This window comes from Cataglyphis hispanica, chromosome 2 (genome assembly GCF_021464435.1).
Source record: "Cataglyphis hispanica isolate Lineage 1 chromosome 2, ULB_Chis1_1.0, whole genome shotgun sequence".
Taxonomy (NCBI): Eukaryota; Metazoa; Arthropoda; class Insecta; order Hymenoptera; family Formicidae; genus Cataglyphis; species Cataglyphis hispanica.
Window position 1 is genome coordinate 5,973,225 of NC_065955.1, and position 22,771 is coordinate 5,995,995.

Consider the following 22,771-nt stretch of genomic DNA (forward strand, 5'->3'; position numbering starts at 1 on the left):
GCATCGCACGAAGACGTTCGTAGGCATACAAGAGTTTTATCCACTCACGATTAATGCATCGCGTATGGATATACTTATGCTCAATTGTGTACAAAACTTCTCTCGAATACATTTTTGTATTAAAAATACCGATTGGCATTTATTCAAAATAATTGCATTCACGAATTTATATTATATATTTGTATGACAGTTAAATAGACTTAACAAGATTTGTTACTGTGTTCTATTGTTCGCGTTTAAAACGAATAGCATGTCCTTGCGATGCGGCAATATTGAATAATATCTACAGAGATATTATGATATTGAATTACTAATAGCATAATAATAAGCGTCATGGTATCTGAGCTGCGAAAAAACAGGAGAAGCTAAAAATATTGGGAACAATTTCCTGTATAAAAAAAAGCCACATAAATTTCATAAATTAACATTAACAAATTTTAAATATTTTTTTAACATTTATTTTCTTCATCATATATAGTATTAAAAAAAAATTTAGAAAATACTTTTCATACCCTAAAAATTGGGCTATTTTCAAATCGCAAAGTCGAAACTTCAAGTTTCAAAATGCTTTTTTAATTTCTTATCTACAATGATTTTTCGTCGAATTTCAATGGTTTGAAAATAGTTCAGTTTTTAAAATATGAAAAGTGTTTTCTATTTTTTTTTAGAGTATATGATAAATCATATATAAGATAAAATATTTTTGATATATGATATAAGTTATATATATAAAATAATATTGAAGAGATAGAAGAGAGATAGAAAATATTTTGAAAAGGGTAGATCCTAAAGTACAATAATGACGATTATGAATTCTCTGCGCGCACGAGAGAAATGCTAATTTGCAATTCTCATCACTGTATGATTTCATTTCTAACATAATTGCATGAGTCATTTAGACATCTGTAACGATCCTCTTCCTACATATCACTCGCGCCTTATCTACACGACATGACTCTCACGGCAATTGGATCCAGTGATAAAACGTGGGATAGCTCGGAAGAATGATATTTCAGGGCATGAAGCCAAAGGAAAGCGAAATACACGATTGTCAAAACATTGAACGTCATGCCAAGCACGTAGTTCGCTTCAACTTGCGCACTAATTAAACGACAAAATCTAATTTTCTATTGGCATACATTTATACACATATCATATGTAACAAATAAAATTTAAAATAATTTGTTGATCGATTTACCCAATGAGCTTGAATATTTCTACATATTATTAATTTTACATATTTTCTAGTAAATCTAATAAAAATCAATATGTTTGCGTAAATATTTTCGATTCTTTTTTTAAATTTTATAACTACGCGAACATTATATAATTATTTTGAAAATTGTTAAAGAAAAGTAAATAATCAAAAATTTTTAAAATCTTAAACTAATCTTCAAAAATGACAAACAAATTTTTTTCTATTTTTTAGTTAATTTCATATAAACTTTATTTTAATAAAAATATAATTTTATAATTTAATATCACAAATAATGTTATATAAAAATTAATATTATATGAAAAGTTTTATAATTATATTTTCCTATTGTCGTTCAAAAACTATTTGAATAAAAGCTGGAACAACTTTATATACACACCAACTCTCAATACTTTATATAAAATTTTATAAAAATTGTGACATTAAATTATTTTTATATACATCGCTTTTAATGCTTAAAATCCAAGAAAAAGATAAAATGCATTTTTTTGAAAAAGCTTAAAAGCTTTATCCGGTATTCTGTTTTCCTTTAATTAAATAAACTGCATATATAAATCGTTCTAGTGACGCAAGTATATGATTAGGAAAGTTTAATCCTTTGAACAGCACATGTGTTCAAGTACTAGTAATTGACAGGCAAGATAATTACTAATTATGTGACATTAGAAAAGTTATATGCAATTTACAAACTTTTAATATAATATTACGACAACAGAAAGTTTTCATATAGCAAATGTGTAATTATAGATTTTACAATATATCTTAGCTCTCTTATGACAGCAATTAAATTTTTTTTTTAAATATACACTGTTTTTTAAAAATAAATATTAAATTTGGGAAAAATATATCTCTGAAAATTTGTTTTATATTCTTATTTACTTTATTATTTTAATCTCATTCATGATTGTCAGTCGTTGGCTTTCATTTTCATCGTATCTATATTTTATTCGTTTCCATATCTATTCTTCATCAAGTACACTTTCGTAAATAAATCAAGAAAATACGTAACGTCCGAAAACAATGACGGTATTGTAAGCTCGGAACACGCAGGTGCGAATGAGTCGTAATTGACAACGGCACCGTGCAAGACAATCTTGCTTTGTATAACGCGTGTTTTTAATCCGATTCAACGTAACTGGAGCACAAGGACACGCTTCGCTCGTGCTCCGTTTAGCAGAAATACTTTATCACTCGCGCATCCTTAACGAGAAGTTCTTCGCGGTATCAGCTGTAAAATATTTCCAAAGATTGCCAGATCGCGGGATAAATTTGCATGTTACAAAACACATTGTTAAAAAAAATCAGAAAATATTTAATAGCTACAGAATAATACAAACTTAACTTTTTTATATATGTTTTGTTATACTATTTTGACAAATGGGATTTATTATTTATTATTTGTATTTATATTATTTATATTTTTGTTAAAAATATAGGACACACACATTGAGTGCACACAATTCAAAATTTTTTAAATCATATGTTACTAAAAGTAAAAAAAAAAAAGAGACAAGGAAAAAAGAAAACTTTAAGAGTACAATTAAATAAAATATATATATATATATATATATATATATATATATATATACATATATAATTTATAAAGATATATATATATATATATATATATATATATATATATCTTTAGGTAATTTTATATAAAAATTTTATACTGGATTTTAATTTTTTGGAATTTTGTTGTTAAAATATTTAATCTTAAAACTTTTGAAATTTTAAAGTAAGATAGCACGATATCAAATTCCTTAAGAGTCATCTACAAAATTAGTCATGAAATTTCGCATTTCATTATTTTTTATTTGGCATATATTTTGGATTTGAATTCTAGCACAAATACTCATGGCTTACGATTGCATCTTTGCAAGCAACGCTAAATACTTGAATTCGCCATTGCAGCAACTTTAATTCATGATGCAGTACCTACTATCAGCTATGCTTGGTAGACAATGCCAGACATGTACTTCTCCGAATGCATACTGTAATGTAGGCTTTCGGGTGACATTTATTCTCGAGATAAACAACTGCTCGTGAAAGAGACGTGATTTCAAGTGTTGACAAAACAAATTAAGCTATGCTCCGTATACATATACCAGTAAATGGCGAACGTAAACAAAATATATTTGATGATCGGTACACTAGACTCGTATTTATTCGACTACAAGTACATCTTTCTTGATTAATATCGATCTAAATGTTAACATTATGATATATATGTTATGAAAAAATTGCATTGTAAAATGCAAATAAAGAGTTTCTTTGTATAACTATTCTTGCAAGAATTTTTTATTATGAAAAAAGATTTACACACCTAAGCTAAATAAATTATTTTTGAATTATGTTTCATATTCGTTATTAATAGAAATATTTCGAGAGATTTAATACAATTTATCATTGAAAAACGATATTGACAGAAATTAATACTTTTATAAAAAGATTTGCTCTGTATGAACAAAAACTCATTTATTTTTTCATTTCTCTTCAGATAATATCATTGATTATCAAACATATAATATGTATCTGATGGGTCTTTTTCCGCGGATTAATATCCGAATATTCATCAGTAAAAATATAATTCGAATTATTTCAACGAGAAACGGAGCACGATAATGAAAAGGTGCCGCACAGATACGAGCAGAATTGCCAAAGGATAGAACGTGTAATCGTCGAACAAAGGGTACAATGTAATGTCAGGTACAATGACGTAAATTGCGCAAATGCATTTACGTATATGTATATGTATGTCACCGGTAAGAAACGCTAATTATTTTTTATGATATACGCGCGCGTGCACGTGGAAGATCGAATGTACACAAAGTGTCACGGCACTATCATCTATCAGTGACAAGTTCTTTGGTAAATACAAAAAATAAACCATTTACCTCTCATATAATTATAATAAAAAAAATCATCGCACTCGTGTCTCAAAAATGTTTTTAATTTTTATTAAATATCTTAACAATTTTTATTAAGTATCTTAATTATTTTTTTTTTTTTTTAATTTTCTGGGAATTTTTTGTTAATTTTCTGAGATAAAATGTTTTAAATTATTGTGACAAATAACTTTTTAAATAGAGTTCAGAATTTTGATAAAGAGTATATATAGTTTTGAATTTCAAAGAAAACTCTTAATTTTTCGATTTTAGAAGAGAAGAACGGGAGAAGTTAACATTATGGCCACGTATCCGCCATGTTTATTGTTTAAAATATAACTAAATAATATAAGCATAAAATATAAATAAAAATATAAAATATAATGACTTTATTTTTATGCTTTTATATAATTAGTGTATATTTATAGTATATTATTATCTTTATTACTCAATGTTACGTTCTGATAAAAACTTCTACACCGCAAATATATGTATTTTTCCCCCAATGAGTTAAATTAACTAGAAGAAAATAAAGCTAGGGAAAAACAAAACGTAAATATTTAAGCAATAAGCTTATTTTATCTGCAAATTACACAAAATATATATTGCATAAATGTAAATTTTTTATAAATAATAAACATACAGTAGATATTTATCTCCCTTTCTTCTCATCAATTTATTAATGCATGAATCCTAAAGTGCAATTGTCCCTCGTATTTGTTCAAATTAATTAATTTTGCAAGAGACACCTATGTACAGTGGGTACTTATAACTTATTTAAATTAACATGCGTGAACAATGATTAATAATGTAAAGGTTAATAGAAACGAGTGATAATGGCGGGACGCTCTATATAGATACATACATCGCGGAAACTAGTAGCAGGTTCCCCGGTCTGCTTGGGTAAAGCTGGGTCGTGGTGCTATCGATCTCCACCCACCTGGAGACCTCTATACTCCTGCTCGCAGTCGATGGCTCGCAGGATGAACTTTGGGCCTCAGGAGGAGAGGGTTGGAAGGATATAAAGGGAAGATGAAGTACAAAGATTGTGTGTATTATATATATATATATATATATATATATATATATATATATATATATAAAGAAAATCGTATATACTCAAGGTACGTCCCCGCAGGGCTTACCCTGGAAACGCACCCTCGACAATAATCGTTTTCCCGGAATGTCAAGGAAAACGAGTCGCGCATCAGCCTGAAGGTAAGACGCGGACAAATCGACAGGCCCCGCGACGGATTTATTTCAGAAGGATGTCGCCAGTCATAAAGTCACGCACCTCGATGAAAAGCCGCGAGTGGTAGATCGTCAAAAACGACGATGAAAGCATCCATTTACGCGTTATTATTATATAAATTAGTTTACCGTGATTTTTTTATTTTTTTTTATTTTTTATTGTTATACAACACATTCAAAGATTAATTTTCTATAAGAATGTGTATTTGTTTAGCCTAACATTGATATTGCATGCAAACAATTATTTATTATTTATAAATTAAGTGAAGATTTAATTACAAGAAATTCTTTTTCTTTTATGTTGGACATAAGATATATTTAATGTAATAATTTATAAAAAAAATTTATATTATGCCATTTTGATATTTCAATACGTTATTTATAAAACAAAATATTTTTTTCGTGTATTGCTCTAAATTTTTAGTTCTTAAACGTCTGGAATATCAAAATCAATTATGAACAAATCATTACTATTTATTGAAATGTTTTACTTTAATTACATCCCATTCCAGCATCAACACAATTGAAGACTGTGAAGGATCTATTTAAAGCTCAAATTTGAAATTCAACTGACCGACTTTGAGATTTCAAATTTAAATTTGGTAGGATTTTAAATCGTCACGACGCAATCGGGTTAAGAGTTACGGTGAAATTTCGATAATGCAAATGGATAGTCGAGTCAAAGCGAGCTACATTTTCAGAGGAAAAATATTTGGTTTCTATGGTTTCTACCTGTGCTCGCTGTATTTCTATTTTTGGCCATCTGCATTTGCGGTGCAACACAATTATTTTATATCCAATTTTCGCGACTGGTGATTGAAAACATTTTAATGTTTGTCGTGAATTAAATTATGTGTTCAAAAGTACTTAGAATTCGTTTAATATGTTTTTCAAATATATAATACATGTAACTAACAATCTCCAATATTGTTGAAATTTACTGCATTGCATAATGAATTATACAAAATTTTATAATGTAAAGAGAAGAATCTCTCGGGATAATAAATGCAAAATCTATTAATGAACCTTTTCATTCAACCAAAAGCAGACAAAATCAGCTTCTCTCAGTTTAAGTCTCTCTTTATAAAAAAAAAAAAAAAAAACTTTGTCTTGAATTTAAAAATTCAGAAAAAAATAGATATTTTGTCTTTGGAATAATAATAAAAAATTATAAGTTTTTAGAAAATTTTAAATTCTTAAAATTATATATATTTATATGTGTAATTTTATTTTCAGAGAAAATCCAAATATTTTATTCAGTTTATTCTAATCGTTTCTCCAAGAAGATGTTATCAAATTTCATACGTCGAAATATTGCATAAGCATCGTTTAAATGACCAAAATATTTGATACTGTCTCTATTCAACGCTGGATGACCAACGATAAAACAATTCCAATCAATAATGTCTGCATTTGAAACCGTATAAATACAATGAAGAAAACTGACATTCTCTCAAAGACAACATCTAATTAGAAAAAATTGATTAATGTATCTAGAATTTAATCTTCCTATTAAATTCATTTCACGAATGTCCTAAAAAAATTCTATAATATGTATTATAATTTACTTATAATTATTTTCTCGCTGGACTTCTCTCTCTATAATATTCGATATTTCTTATATAAATACGTTATTTTTTATAAATTTATTTTCTCTCTGCGTATTTTTATATATTTTTATGTAAGATCTTTGTAAAATATATATAATCACTTATAACACAAATACATGAAAGAAATCTTCTGATCCTAATAAATATAACTAATACAAAAGATATTTTTCAAAAATCAGGAATGCTTTCAAATTTAAAGGCTATCACATATGCACGATAAATATGGTATCAAGGATCTAAAACTAGAGTAAATAGGTCAAGTTAATTTTAAAATAGGCATAAAGTTTAACGAATTCTTATGTAACACACAATTATATCCACAACCGTTGCTCGAAATATCGGGAATTAATTAATTATTTTAATTCCTGATTCGCATCATCCCTTTTTAGCGGAGTTATTTCGTCATTAGTTTCATCAATCGCACGGCTCGAGATAGATTGCGAACGGGTCGATAGCAGAAAATTTAAATTATAGTTCGTACTTATGAAGGATACGACTGTGTGTTGATAAAAAATAATTAAAACAATAGTTTATGCAAATATATATGTATGTGTGGGAGTAAAAACGAGCAGATGTCTGGGGTAACATGCAAATCCACGAGGGGTTCATAAAAGTACATCAACATGTTCTGCCGGTGCGTAAGTTTCCCACTCCTTTATCACTCGTCTGTTATATGTACGTTCCAATGGCGTGGAATACATTGGCATAAAAAGGGTAAAACGGAGGCGGACACACCGGCTGGGAACGGAAAATATATTCCATAAGAAGACGCACAGAGAGAGCTGCATCACAATGGCGTGACCGATGTAATAAAAAAAGTCGCTCATGGGGAAAAGGTGATCACTTCCGCGGCAGGTTGTACGATTTTTTTGTAAACCTTCTCCTTCCCTCTCATGCTCGTGATAAGTCGATTGCGCCTACATTAAAGTATATTTTTATAACGACGCAATTTTGTCGCGATGTTGTTTCGCGTACAAGTGTGCAATGCATATACAAATGTGTGAGATTGCATTGGAAATCGTCGTAGCCAAATTACATAATTCGTTGTGTTGAAAAAAAACGTCTGGGCATTTTATAAAATGCAGCTACATCTCCAAATCAAAGTTGAAAATGAAATATTTTACAATCTGGCTGATAATTTTAGTCTTCTTATAAAGCGCTAATAACGATTATATAACAACGATTTGTGTGTACATCGTTTTAGATTCTGGCTGGTTCATTTTAGTCATTTTATGAACTGTCTTTGTAGAACAGCCATTTATAGAAAATTAATAAGTAATTATGTTATAATATTAATAAATAATTATGTGTATTTTTAAATATGAAAAAATTTTTATGAACACTTGTTGTATTTATTATTTATTGTATTTATGAATACTTGTTGCATTTATATTACAATTAAAATTTTATCAAAGCAACATAAATAAAATTCTTGAAAATAATGTTTGAAAACAAATAATTAAAAAAAAAAGCGTAACAAAAATAAAAAAACACATTTATTATGATTATTTTATTATCAAATGTAACAAAGATCGATAAAAACGCGCCATTCATAAAATGACTGAAATAAACCAGCCAAAATCTAAAATAATGTATAAAAAATAAATGTATAAATATTGCATTTGACAATGTGGCGGACTCACTTGTTAACGTTTCATAAAAAGAATAAATTTCTTAGCCAGATTGTAAAATATTTCATTTTCGATCATGATTTGAGAATGTGATCGCACTTTATAAAATGTCTAGATGTTTTATAAAACGAATTATGAAATCTAGATATGATATCTCTTCTACTAGTTGTAGCATTTTGAGATTGTAGAACATAAGTAGTTTGTAAAAGAAATTTAGAATAATGTAAAATGTTGCTTGATAAAATTCAATCTATCTATGACATATTGTGTTACTATTTGTAGTAAAATAAAAAAAAATATAAAATCGTTATCAATTTTATTATTATTAATAATTATCATATATATGAGATATATTATCAATTATATTTGAAAAATTTTTATGTTATTATAATTATTATATTTATTTCTTATGTTCTTACTAATAACATGCCAAAAAATCAATATCACGAGGTCTTTCCATTTTCTTAATTTTCATTTATCATAATACATATAAATATAATATTTATATTTCCCGAATACTTTACACAGTTATCTCAAAAATGCAATCTTCTATAAACTATAACTTTCTTCTATAACTTTCACATTTCAAATATTGCATAAAATATTTCATTGCATATGAAACGAAATAATCGTGTCACATATTTACGCTATGCTTTATCTTCAAAGATTCCAGGCATAAGAAGATTGATAATCTCGTTAAAATTATTACGAGCATTACGATGCCATTTGATGCTGACAAAAAGCATGGCGGAAAAAAAAACGAGAAAAAGCGCAGAGCCATCGTCACGGAAATGCGTTTCGACAAGCGAAATATCGCGCGGCGCGAAGGTTTATTATCAAGCGAAAAGAGCGGGAGATGATTTCACGTTATTTATATCCGCGCGTAAACGCTGTTACCCGCGAATAAATCCTCGAGCAACGGCATTAAAACGCGACTTCTCATCGCCGGAAGGGAAATATGCGCGAAACGTGTTTATACGGTGCTGTTCCGCGCTGTCAAATATTTATATGATGTGCTTTATCTTCAAAGGATTCGTACGCTATGTAGCCCGGGAACGCTGATAAACGCGTATCGATCGCAGAGAGAGAGAGAGAGAGAGAGAGAGAGAGAGAGAGAGAGAGGAAGGGAGGGAGAGATAGAGAAAGAGAGAGAGAGAGACAGAGGCAGTAGGTCTAATTATTTCTGCTTAGCAAGGAACTCGGTAAACATCGACTATGCTGGAGAAAGAGAAGGTATATAGCTCGTCGCGAAATCGTCTATAGTACGAAATTCATCGACTTGCCCGAAGTAAACTCTCCTGAATACCGTTTTGTCGTGGTTCGATTAAAACCTTAGCAGCTCAACTCAAAGTGAAATAGAAATGCCTGTTGAAGACCTAGCAATTGCATTCAGATCCTACACTTATCGTTAACACTACATGGGTTGAATCTGAATATCTTATTGTTGTTTACAGATAGCACGCATGAGACGGTGAAAAAAAAAATTAACTTTTAACGATTACATATATATATATATATATATATTAGGGAATTAGATATATCAATTAGATCAATGCGGGACAAAATATATAAGAAATTAATAACTTGTTAAAGATTATTAAAAATTATTTTAAAAATGAGTAATAGTAGTACGTTTTTTATACGCATGATATTAATTTATCTATAAAATATAGCGAAAAGGTTTATTACAATTTTTTAAATTATCTATATTTTTTTATTTTTAAATATTCTGAATAAAATCCTTAAAGCAAGCTATGCAAGCATCATAAAGTGAATTACTTTTCCTCTAGCATGTCTGAAAAATAATTAAAATCAGAATCATGGAAGATACAATAAAAGAGAAAACTCATACTGATATTCAAGAAATCGCTTAGAGCGTTAAATATACAAATTAGCTTTATGCTTTGTCCAGTAAATTTTTATGTATATTACATATGTATATACATTCTTTATATTATATATATAATATATTTAAAATATTAAATAAATTTTAAATAATAAACACATAATAATATTTTTCTCTCTGTATAGATAATACTGAGATTGTGTATTTAAATAAATAAAGATTGTACTTAATTAATTTTTTTAACGTTATTATAGTCAATATTAATTTCGTGTCGTTGCCGAATATAAATTTTGATAAAATATTGCTTAATGATAATTGAAATAAATGATAATTTAAATAAAATCACTATGCAAATCTTAAAAAAGCAACGTAAAAGATAGCTTTGCATTGTGATTGCTGCCCCAAAATCATTGTTTCAATATAATAATGTTGCCTTTTTGATATTTTTTGATTAAAAAATAAACGTTAAATATTTCAAATTTTAATTTTTTTTTTTAAAGTTTGATATAATTAAATAATTGAAGAGAATAAAGTTTAAATAATATTATGTAGCGTTGAATTTAATGTTAATATTCTCACTGACATTATTGACATTCAATTATTGGAGCTCTGTTAATCTGACAATTCCCAATATGAGAAGTCAAATTCAAATGTATCGTATAATGTTGCTAAATTAGTATTCTAAGCCTGAAATTCTTATTTCTATCAATAAACAAAATAAAAGCAATAAACTTGTAAACAGAATAACAGATTAGTACTAAATTAGCACTTAATTGTATCGTGCAACCAAATTTGATTTCTCGTGATGGAAATGCCGGATCAACAGAGGCGATCACCTGTCAGGAACAATACTGTATCCAGCGATACAGTATCCGGCCTGAATTGAGAATCGTTTTGATAATCTCGCGCTTCGGAATGCGCGATGGAACATAAATCCTTGGATAATGCCGAAAATAATTGGGGCGATCATTCCATTGTAAAAGAAACAGACACGTCTCATAGACGAGTGCGCCGAGAGAAATCAATATCCGACGTCTCCGCGACAATGTCCGAACGTAGGCAAGTTATGACGCGCGCGCGCGCTACCAAGGCGACTGTGAATTTAGAAATTGGGGCAGCGACTATGATTAATCGAAAACTTGTATCGCTTACGCTCGCGCGCCTGTTCTGATTGAAACGCAACGGCCGCATACACGGCTTACGGATGCGTGGGATTACCAATGTTTAGGTCAGGAATCAGCAACAATGTTGATGCAATGCAATGGGAGAAGATGAGATATATGAGCGTCCAAAGCTGTTCGGCTAATTCAATATTAGCTTAGGTCATTTAAACTCAATTCAATATTTAAACTCAATTCAGTATTTAATTAAATCATATGTTTCTCATGTTTGATATGTGCATTTATCTTGAGCTTTTAATATATATATATCGCTAAATCTTTATTTAAATCTAATATCATTCTCCAATTATTTAATTTCTAAATCTTCTAAATTTAATGTGTTTAATCTAAGCTCTTCGTGAGTTTCAAGATGAAAAAAACTTGCTTCTCACTTGATTATTTCAATAAACACCAAAAAAATATTGAAATATTATTAAATAAATAAATATATAAATAAATAGAAAAAATAATAATAAAAATAAAAATAAAATAATAATATATAAAATAAATATGAAAAAATTTATATTTATTCCTAATGTTTTTTTGAAACCCATCTGAAAAATTTAAATCCAAGCAAAATTAATTAAAAAGATTAAGTTTCGACTTTCTATTATAACGGAGTCAAGCGTAGTTTCACTGCAGATATTGCATAAAATTTTCATAATGTTTTGAAAAATGTATGGAAACGATTGTTCAATCGCTATCTTTTTTAGCTTTTTACAAGTAGATCTTACATATATGAGCACTCACTTTTTAAATTTATTATAAAAGTACGAAATTAAAGATAGAATAAAAAATTCCTCCAGATTCATAAATGTAAGTTTTATTATTAATCTCATTTATCTCATTTAGATTAATCAAATTTTATTTTCTTTAAAAAGAAATGGTCGTAAAATAATTTTAAAAATTAATTTTATAAAAAAACATTCTTGGATTATATGCATCTACCGTTACTTATATAAATATTACATACCTTATCTGTTACATTTTTGACAGAATAAGTGTGATATAAATTATATAAATGTGGGCACACAAAATGTGTGATAGATGGACTAAATTTATCAAAAGTGTTAAAAACATCTCTGCGATATTATAAAAAACGAATTATTGTTCAGTTGTTAGTTTAATATTCTCTATCGAATATATAAATAATCGCATATGAATAAATGGATGTATTAATAAATCCATTATCACGATAACGTCATTACTGATCGCGCAACGACTCGTCGTTGCCTGTTTCTTTTAACAGGACACGTCGCAGAGGCTGATGACGAAATTGCGTTTTCGAAACGCATGTCAAAGCGTGATGCAATGTGACGTGAAGCTGAAAAGCGTCGGTCGCGCGAACGCCTTGCAAAAGTTATGTAGCACGCCCGACATGGCGACTATTGCGGAAATACGTTTCTGAAAATTTTATCCACCGCTTCGCCGTGGCAACCGTACACGCGACCGACGGTAAAAAATTCAATTCACATCTTACCTTCTTTAATATCTCGCATTGCGCCCGACACCACGACATCTTCCTGAAACAAACAAATAATAAATTTCATGAAAAAAATGTTGGGAATATTTATTTCCTTTGACGAAGAAATCTTCGTTTTGTAAGCTCACTCAAGATATAGACGTAAAACTTCGTTTCCCGTTTTTTCTCCGGGCTTTTTTTTTTATCTATTTAACGCACGTGGATGTGTGTAATAGATTTTATAAATTATATTAATATGATCATAAAAATATATTAAATGTAAAGTGTTAAAAGTTAGTGATTTTAAAATTATAGAAATGCAATTTCTGATTGAAATATTGAATATAAACTTTGGCAATATTATCGATCACACAAATTTAAACTATAACTAAAGTTTATAACTAAGAATTTTTAGCTTTTACGTCATTTTAAAAATTTAAAAATATATTTCTGTTTCACATATTTTCTCTGATATGAATAGGTATATAGTCTCGTAAAAAGACCAGTTTGTGACAGAATGATTAGATTTATTCATCGAATCTATTCTCCTTTTTGGTAACATGATATGTGGATTTTATCAGTGAATTGACCCATCAATACTTTTATGTAACATTGTCTGACTGACGCAGATTCAACGCATGCATGTCCTCAAAAAAAAAAAAAAAAAAAGAAAAAAAAGTAATTCTAAAAATTCATTTTTTAAAAACGTTATCAATTTGTATTTTCACAATTAAATAAAAAAATGTATTATCTATATTTTAATAAAATTCTAATCATTCTATCTATTAATAATATTCAGGATTTAATCCAAAAATTGAAAAATAATAAAATCGCCTTCAAATTCTTATATCAAATTCGACAAAAAAATCACATGTATCTTGTACGTCTATGAATTTTCCAATACATCCTGTAATATATAATAAACATTAACGAACGACGAAAGTACTCCCGAAACACAACGCGAAACGTTTGTGCTTCATCACGCGAATAATTAAATAGATAAATCAAAGATTATTGCATGGTTATCCCCTAAATTTCACCACGTAGTGATCATCGGATACCGGAAATGTGCGCAATCATTTTCAGCAAAAGCGGACTACATTGATTCCGGTGGATTATCCCACATTTATGCGCATTTTGCGGTTATCGGTGGAGCAGTCAAATTCGTTATTCACCTATTTATCGTACTACTATCAATTCGAACACTATCATGATCACCACGCTTCAGTGATATGCATATACATTCATTTAATAACAATGATGTCGACAAGATTTTGATCCGAAACAAATTGTCTTGTCATAAATCGCCCTCTTATGCAAATATACACACACATAAAATAGAATAAGTTATTTACAAAACTTTTAATTAATATTCATATAGTATATAGCTTCCCTAGTTAAAGTTATCAATCAACAGTTGAAAATAAACATTATTATTACATTTCAAATAAATCACATGTTAATATCTCTATAATTTTAAATGTTTTTAAAAACTTTGCAAAAAAAAGTTATTATACAAAATATATTCAATAATAAAAATTGTACGATATTAATGATATAAATATATAAAAATGATACAAATTTCTCTAAAATAAAAAAAAAATAATGATTGTGAAATATTTCGTTTTCAACCTTGAGTACGTGGCCTCACTTTAAAAATGCTGTTTTATAAAATGAGGTTTTATGAGATGACGGCTTATGTAATCTGGCTACGATATATATATTTTATGATTTATTACAAATTAATATACGTGCGCGCTTTCTTATAATTCTCCTTCCTATAATATAAAAGATTATTGGTTAACACGTGCGGCAAAAGTTCGTACTAAAAAATGATAAGTCCGCTTTTATATGCGCAGGAGCAACTACTATGACGTGTGTACGATGAATGAGTAGATGCCCGAGCGTCGTGATGAAGGAATAAATTCACTTAAAACCTCATCCATTATACCGCTTTCTAGCACGAGCACTCGTGTTTTCCAGTTATTTAAAAACCTGAATTCCATTTCGCCTTTTTGTGCAGTTCACCCCACGCTTCGGTTTCGCAATAATCTCTGTAATTTCACAAGCCGCACCCACAGCGGGCTCATTATTTTTCCTTTGTGTAAGAGAAGAAAGACCCAATACTTTAGGATGGATACGCGCTCCGACATCTTTATGTTCTTACCGCGAGAAAGAGAATCGAATTCTACTAAATGTACAATGCTTATGTTACCGTTCCTTCAGTTTATCGATCTGACAGAACTTAACTTTCTTACGCCATCAAAAGTGATTTCTGTATGTTTGTGTCTCAATGAATGTAGTATTTTAGATTTAAATGAGACGAATCCGAATACAATTAAAATTCTCAAAAGTATATATTCAGTTAAAGCATATTAAAATTTAAATTCTATTCTGAATCAATATTTAAGTTTTAAATGTAAAACGGTAAGATTAAATATTATTTGTGATAATAAATCTTTAATGAATATATTTCAAATATTTTGTTTTTAATCAGACAAGAGTTAAAAATGGAATTTAGTGTCTCTCCAAAAAAACGTTAATTTTTTCCTACACTTCAGTATAGAATATCAATATCTCTGAAGTATTTTGATGGCATAAAAAACAATTTCGCTGATCACGCCGCCATGAAAAAAACTGAATATGAAATGACAATATTCAAGCACGTTACTGCCCATTGTTTACGTTGTATTTCATATGTTCATACATCAATAAATGAAAACAATATTCTCCAAAATGTAACGTTAATTTTATCTTTACAGAATGAATTGTTTCAGCTCACAATGCGTAAGCTTACACATTCTGTGTTTAAAATTTGCAAAAATGTAATTGAAAATTTAAAGAAAAATTTGTTCGGATATATATATATATATATATATATATATATATATATATATATATATGCTGTGCAAAAAAAACTCTTCGATTATTTTCTTGCTTTCCACACAATTCTCTTTCTCGAATAATCTAAAATGGTCGAGATAAAATTATTGCTTGAGCTTTTCACGATGGAGAATGTTGTGCATACTTTATCTATACCTCTATGTGCAAACACTGATACTATTAAGTCCAACGTGTGCCAATTATACGGCGTAGTGGCAATAATTATTGCCAGCATTAGGAAGTAATGGCCAGAGGCAATATGTCATTTGGTAAATATTTATTCTTGATACATACGATGATCGCTGCCACATATGAGTGCGTTTGTATCGATCTGCAATACTTGTTAAATAAAGTTCGTAAATTCCTTTTTTTTTCTCTAACGTTAGCAGAATAATAACAAAAAAATAACAGAGTACCAAGCGATAACTAATTGGATTAAATTAATATCAATACAGATAAATACTAACAATGCTTGTAACTGTATATAATCTAACAAATTTGAAGAAACAAATTTAATCATAAAAATAAAAATGTTTTGTAATCCAAAAGCATGATTATTTATATAATTGAATAATATAAATTTTCTTTATTATTATTATTATTATTATTAAAAGTATCATTTCAGCTTTAAAAAATTAATTAAGGATATTTTGACTGTATTAGCAAAAAACTGTCAAAATTAAAAAAAAAAAAAAAACATTTCTTAGGTTTACTGTTTGAAAAATCAAATAAATAAATCCGGATTATAAAAAGAAATTAAAATATCACAAAATAAAGTTATACGCAAAATAAAACAAATAGAGCACGCTTTCTTAATATATTTCTCTTAATTCATATTATCTATTAATAAATTAACTTTACTTAATTAATCTTCCAAAGAAAAATATATAATTAAAAATATCGGTAGATGGAAACTCTGGCAATCGCGCGAAGAAATACGCTTATATAACTATCTTAAAAGCGGAAGATCCTGCGACAGAGTCAGGAAATTTGAAGATTCTACGATGTAACGATAACCAACCAACAGGTCTCCCGTTTCCCTCAACCGCACGCTTGTCCAAAGCTCGGCGACCCTCTATAAATCGCGGTCTGGCAAATGGAACTCTCTGAGAAATGCGTTAGGAACGTCGGTGATCGCGGCCGAAGGGAAGCAGCCTTTGTGTCGCGCGCACCGGCTGACTTGTGTCATCGATTACTACTCGCCTCTCTCAACGCTCCATTTCATGAGAATTTCCAGTAGTCACTTACTTACGTATTAAAGTTCGTTCAACTACAAACATATTCCATAGTTTATAGCGATATTCATTGGTATCTTAAATTGTTAAAAACATCGCTTGCGATTATTGCAATGTTAGACGAATGTGATTTATCAGATAATTAATGTTAGTGACCAATTTTCGAAGATTTCTAAAAATCATTCGATTTGTAAATATTTCATATTTACAATATTTTTGAATATCTTACATTTTTTTATTTTTACAATGATTCTAAATTACGTGCCTAAAAAGGAAATGTACAAAATGATTTCGAAATTTACAGCTTTGTTTTATCTTTTTTTCCTCTTTTATTTTATTCTTTTCATCGTAATTTGTGTGCGTTGCATTTCTCAAGATGTCTCGCGCAGCTTTAGTAAATTTTATGCAAATAACGATTTAACAGAAGACTGATAAGCGGATATCGCGGCTTCTTTTATTCTGTTCAATTCAACTTGTTCATGAACCGAGTCGACAGTTTATGCCGACGAAAGCCTGACGTAAGTATCTCGCGTATCTATAATACAAAATATGTTTCCGAGGTGCGGATAAAGAAATTCGCTTCGGTCTCCGCGCAATCGCGCTTCGAATTCGTTTTCCCTTTGTCATTTTTCCATCGCTCCGGATCGTAAAACGAGAACGAGCACTCTCGACGAGCTTTATACGAATAATTAAAGTTCAAGCAGAATTACTCGTCACGGTTTTATCGACCCTTTCGCTGCCATACCTAAGACGAGTAACAAAATTTAGTAACTGTAAGAACTTTGCAGAAACGAATCTTGCAACGAATAGTTCATTACAAATATCATTTTTGTGCTAACGTGATCAAATCTTCCGTTCTTATAAAACCTATTGTCCTTTAAGTACATTGCTCGGATGGTATACATGGAGTGAGGGGTGGTCTATACGTTTATGTATTGAAAATATTTCAATATAAAAATAGCTTCAAATATTACACGGTTCAAAATATAATAATGAATCTAAAATAAAAATTATTGTAATCATTTCAATATTATTTTTATATTATTATACTAATATATATTTTTAAAATTTCATTAATAATTAGAAGAGATTTTAGTACATTAAATTTTTATTAGTTACATTAACGTATAGCAAAAATATATTTTTTTCGTATTGAAATGCAGTTTATTTTGATAGAACTTTGAAATTTAAATAACAAGGAGAAAAGATTATAATTAACCGAAATTTCGATGAAAATAATAAACTTTCAAGAATTAATTGCACGATAAGCAAGAATACTACGTAATGAATTATAAAGATTATATATTCACCATTCGAGGATGCTAATAGCAAATTTGGTCAAGTTTAAATTAGCTTCGTTAATTAAACTTCGAACTCGATTTCGATGATGGAGCAAGACGGATGAACGGGGCCAATGACAAATTGTCTTTTCGCTCCTCGATAATTAGTTAATCAATAACGATAGATAATTTATTTCAAGATTCAGGACTAATCAACCCTACAAATTCTATTTCGCTCCGTACGCTGTTAAATAGTACGGTGTTAAATTCCACCTCCAAAATTATTACTTGACACATAGAATTAATTTGCTCGAACTCGAACCTCGACTCATCCGATATTATTGCTAAATTTCTCATCGATATATCATCCTAATCCGAGAGGAAGCAAGAGAGAAAGTTGCGAGAATTCCATGCGAAAGTTAGCTCGCTATCTTTAGTACGCCTAATCTCGTTCTAATTTTCGAAGCAAAGTTCATTGAGTATAAAATAAAAACTATAATAATCAAGTCGTATATATATTTATTATATTTGGGAAAAAAAAAATTATGCTCTTTTGCATATAATTCTCAATATTGTAAAAAAGACAGTAAGTAAAAAAAGTAAAATCGACAAATTAGACTGGGTACTCTTCTATTTTCGTGAGAAATAACATATAACATGAAAAAATAATATAAATATTCTTTGCAAATATAAAATTTTTAATATAATAACTGCAGAATTTTCATGTTCTTGCATTCACAAACCAAATTTTTAACATTTTCACGTTTAATTAAGCAATTAAATACAATTATAAGCGCGTTACACTTAATCCTTCGTGGTATATAATTTTTTTTCTCCAAATTGCTTTCGATACTATTATTTAATACTTTTCGCGCGCAAATGCACGAGAAAAAGAAAAAAATATAATTTAATTTTATCACGAGTAATTTTATTAATTCGTACATTTATATAATTATTTAAATCATTCAATCAGTAACAAGCTTTCTTATTGTAATCCAATCATTTTCGAAGTTGCATTAATTGTATTACTTGCTTTTAAGAAGCTTACATTAACCGCATAGAAATGCAACGCAATTTCTACGTGTTAAATGGTAATGCAGTGTCCTCGCAGGAACACCTAGAAGACAAGTTAGTGCTGGTCTCCATAGTTTCGGGTTAGATCCGGCTTGAATCTGGATTTAGAGTCAAACTATGTACAACTGTGACTCTCTATGTTAAATAGGTTTGAAACTAGATGGAGAGACACGAGGAAAGGCAGGTGAGAGAGAGGGAGGAGGGAGAGGGAGGGAGAGAGATAAAGAGATAAGGGAAGAGAGAAAAAGGAAGAAAAAAAGAAAGAAAGGGAGAGAAGGAGGGGAAAAAAGCGAGAGAGGGAAAAAAAAGATTTTAAAAAATAAAGAGAGAGAGAGAGAGAGAGAGAGGGAGACGGAGAGAGAGAGAAGAGAGGAGAAGGAAGGAGGAGAGGAATGGAGAGAAGAAAGAAAAAGAAAAAAGTGAAATTATTTCAATAAATAACTTTCTCAAAAAATAATTATTTATTTCAATTTAATATTCTTTTCCAAACTTTTGGATTCATAATTAGTAGTTTTTTAAGACTGTATTTGTTGCCAATCCATAATATGATTAATATATAACCATAATAATATTAGTAATATAATTAAAAAATCATAATTAATAAACCATAACAATGTTATCGTATCGCTTTATATTATTATTTTATCAAGAACAAAATACATAAAGTATGAGAACGGAAGAAGGCAAGAATGCAAATGCGACGTTAGCATATGTTTGTAGCGCTGCTAACCATTTGGACATACACATTTGCAATTCCGCGAATAAATTTGCCATATAATAGACGTGAAAGATAATACAATAAAAACCATAAATACATGTATTTTACAATTATTATATTTCTCATTTATTTATTTTTATTTCCCTTTTATGCAGTGATTAAAATATATTTGATGCATATATTAAAAATATATTTTCTCACGACTGATCAAAATTTATAAATCGTATCTTATTATTGTATGTAATAATCTATTTCTTTTGGCACAAGATACTACATAAATATTTTTAATATTGGTATTTATATTTATATTTATAAAAAGGATAATATCAAAATATTTCGGCAACAATCTTCCTATATGTTAATAATAATCGGATCAGTACGAGACAGGAGCCAATATTATTATAACAATTTAGATACACGTCACGCGTTCCAAATTTTGCTAAAGAAGATGAAATTGCTAGAGCGGAGGCTTTATTGGATTTAAATTCCTTCATTTATATGTTAATCGCCGAGAATCTCGGCGTGCCGGGATTCTCGAAGTCCTTGGGATCTCGAAGATCGGTCCACCGATATAAACAGTCGACTCGTACTTATTGTTACGTCACTCCGTAAAAGTTACGCGAGCGAAATTCGCGTGAGGGATTGATGCACTTAATTTTGTCCGGCCGCGAAAGGCGCGAAAGGCGCGCCCCGAAAAATCCGGCTGAAAAACACGTTTTTAAAGGCGCCCATTCGGATCAGATTTTAGATCGTGTCACCCTAGGCAGCCCGACACGCTAAAGCGTCCGCTCGTAGAGCGGACATTTCGGTCATTTTATTCTGGACTCGATGCCAAAATTTGTCGAAAACAAGTAATTCGCTAATTTTCAGATACGTCGAATCAGTCGTAAATTTTATGAGTCAATACTAAGAGACTGAAATTCTTATTACATGTCAAAATCAATCCTTGATTATCACGAATGCAAGATTATAAATTCTAACATTTCCTTATTTACACGCTAATATTTTATTAAAGTGAAATAAATTGTAATAACAAAGATAAAACACTACAATATATATTTTTTAATTATTTATATACATTTTGTATCAATTTCTGATAGAAATTATTTTTATCGTTTCATATATTTGACCAATTTTCAATCGTTTTTATCATGATATGGATTTATAGTATTAAAATTTAATACATGAACAAATTAATCACAATACAATAAAAACGTAGACTCCGTAATAGATTTACCATATAAAAGTTTGCAATAATTAAAAACATAAATAAAATAAAAATAAAAAACACAATCTACATAAAAAATATTATGTTATTAATGTGCTAATAAAATAAAATAAAATAAAATTTTATTAATACTATTATTTTGTTACAATTTTATTTTGCTAAAAAAGTATTTTATCACAAGTCTTTAAATAAAACTATAAATCGTAAAAAATAAAATTTTGCAACAAACAAAAATTGATGCAACGGACGAAAAAAAATATCCACTTTTCAATGCGTCATGCCCAAAACTACAAATTTTATTTTTTTAAAATCATATGTTTGGTTTATAAATTTTTCTATATTCGTTATTGTAAAAAAAAGACTTCTTTGCTAGAGCAGAGACTAATTCAATTTTCCGATTTTGTTTCCACAATTATGTGAATTAACTATCTCAAATCATAATTGATTTAGGTGAAGATCACTTCGTGTTTACGCGCGAAGCAAGACGAAATCGCGTTATTTTTATATCCGAGAGCGATAGAGAGTGTTGAGAAGATGAGGGAGAAACGTCGCCTCGTAATTGAGTGCAGCGTCAAACGAGGAGCCCTAATTACGGCCGTAACCGAGACGACGTGGGAATCATACGCACATGGAATCAAGTAAATTGCCGTAAAAATAAATCCCCGTTAGAAGAGAGTGTCCCATTGCGGTTTGGGATTTATTGCGAGAGCTGCATCGACCTTCTTATTCGATTTTTCTACCGATATAAACGCGTCAAGAGCAGGAAATACGCCACCATTCGATTGCGCGCATCAAGAAAATAAATTGCTCGGCTATGTCAGGTACGTCAGCAAATATCACGCGCTTGTAAGCGATCCATTTCCTGCAATCGGATCTGTTAAATATGAAACAGGACATTTCTACGACAGGATCCGAATCAAATTTACGCGAACTTTGTGCAAGATAAACATAAATTTTCATCAATTTGTTCATTGCTAAATTTAATTCTTTAATTTCTTACTTACTAATTTCTCACTAAAAATTATATAAATGAAAAAAAAGCTTTGCGAAAATAAATACAATAAAATATTCGCAAAAATAAAGTATAGGTAAAATATTTAAAAAATTAACATAAAAACATATACAAAATAAAAAAAATATAACATCAGAAATTCTATCCTTCTATATATTTCATTAAAAATAAAATGTTATATTTGATTATAATATTACTCAACAATTTATTGTATTTTTTATTGATGCATACTTAATTTTTGCACATTACAAGCTAATTGTAAGCTAATTATTTAATC

At 29.2% G+C, this 22,771-nt stretch overlaps 2 protein-coding genes across 5 annotated transcripts in view; both read right to left on the reverse strand.

Moving 5' to 3' along the window:
- The window catches only part of LOC126858982 (neurocalcin homolog), a 161,841-nt gene that overhangs the window by 107,001 nt on the left and 32,069 nt on the right, over positions 1 to 22,771 (reverse strand). The window lies entirely within an intron of this gene.
- Positions 1 to 22,771, reverse strand: part of LOC126858978 (neuronal calcium sensor 2) — a 132,533-nt gene that overhangs the window by 77,855 nt on the left and 31,907 nt on the right. For 3 of the 4 annotated variants that reach the window (XM_050609778.1, XM_050609780.1, XM_050609779.1), the window contains one exon: positions 13,083 to 13,125. The exons of the other annotated variant lie outside the window; for it this stretch is intronic. In XM_050609778.1, the coding sequence (XP_050465735.1) occupies positions 13,083 to 13,101 (19 nt within the window). In that variant the 5' untranslated portion in view covers positions 13,102 to 13,125. The remainder of the gene's footprint in view (positions 1 to 13,082; positions 13,126 to 22,771) is intronic. 4 annotated transcript variants of the gene reach the window in all.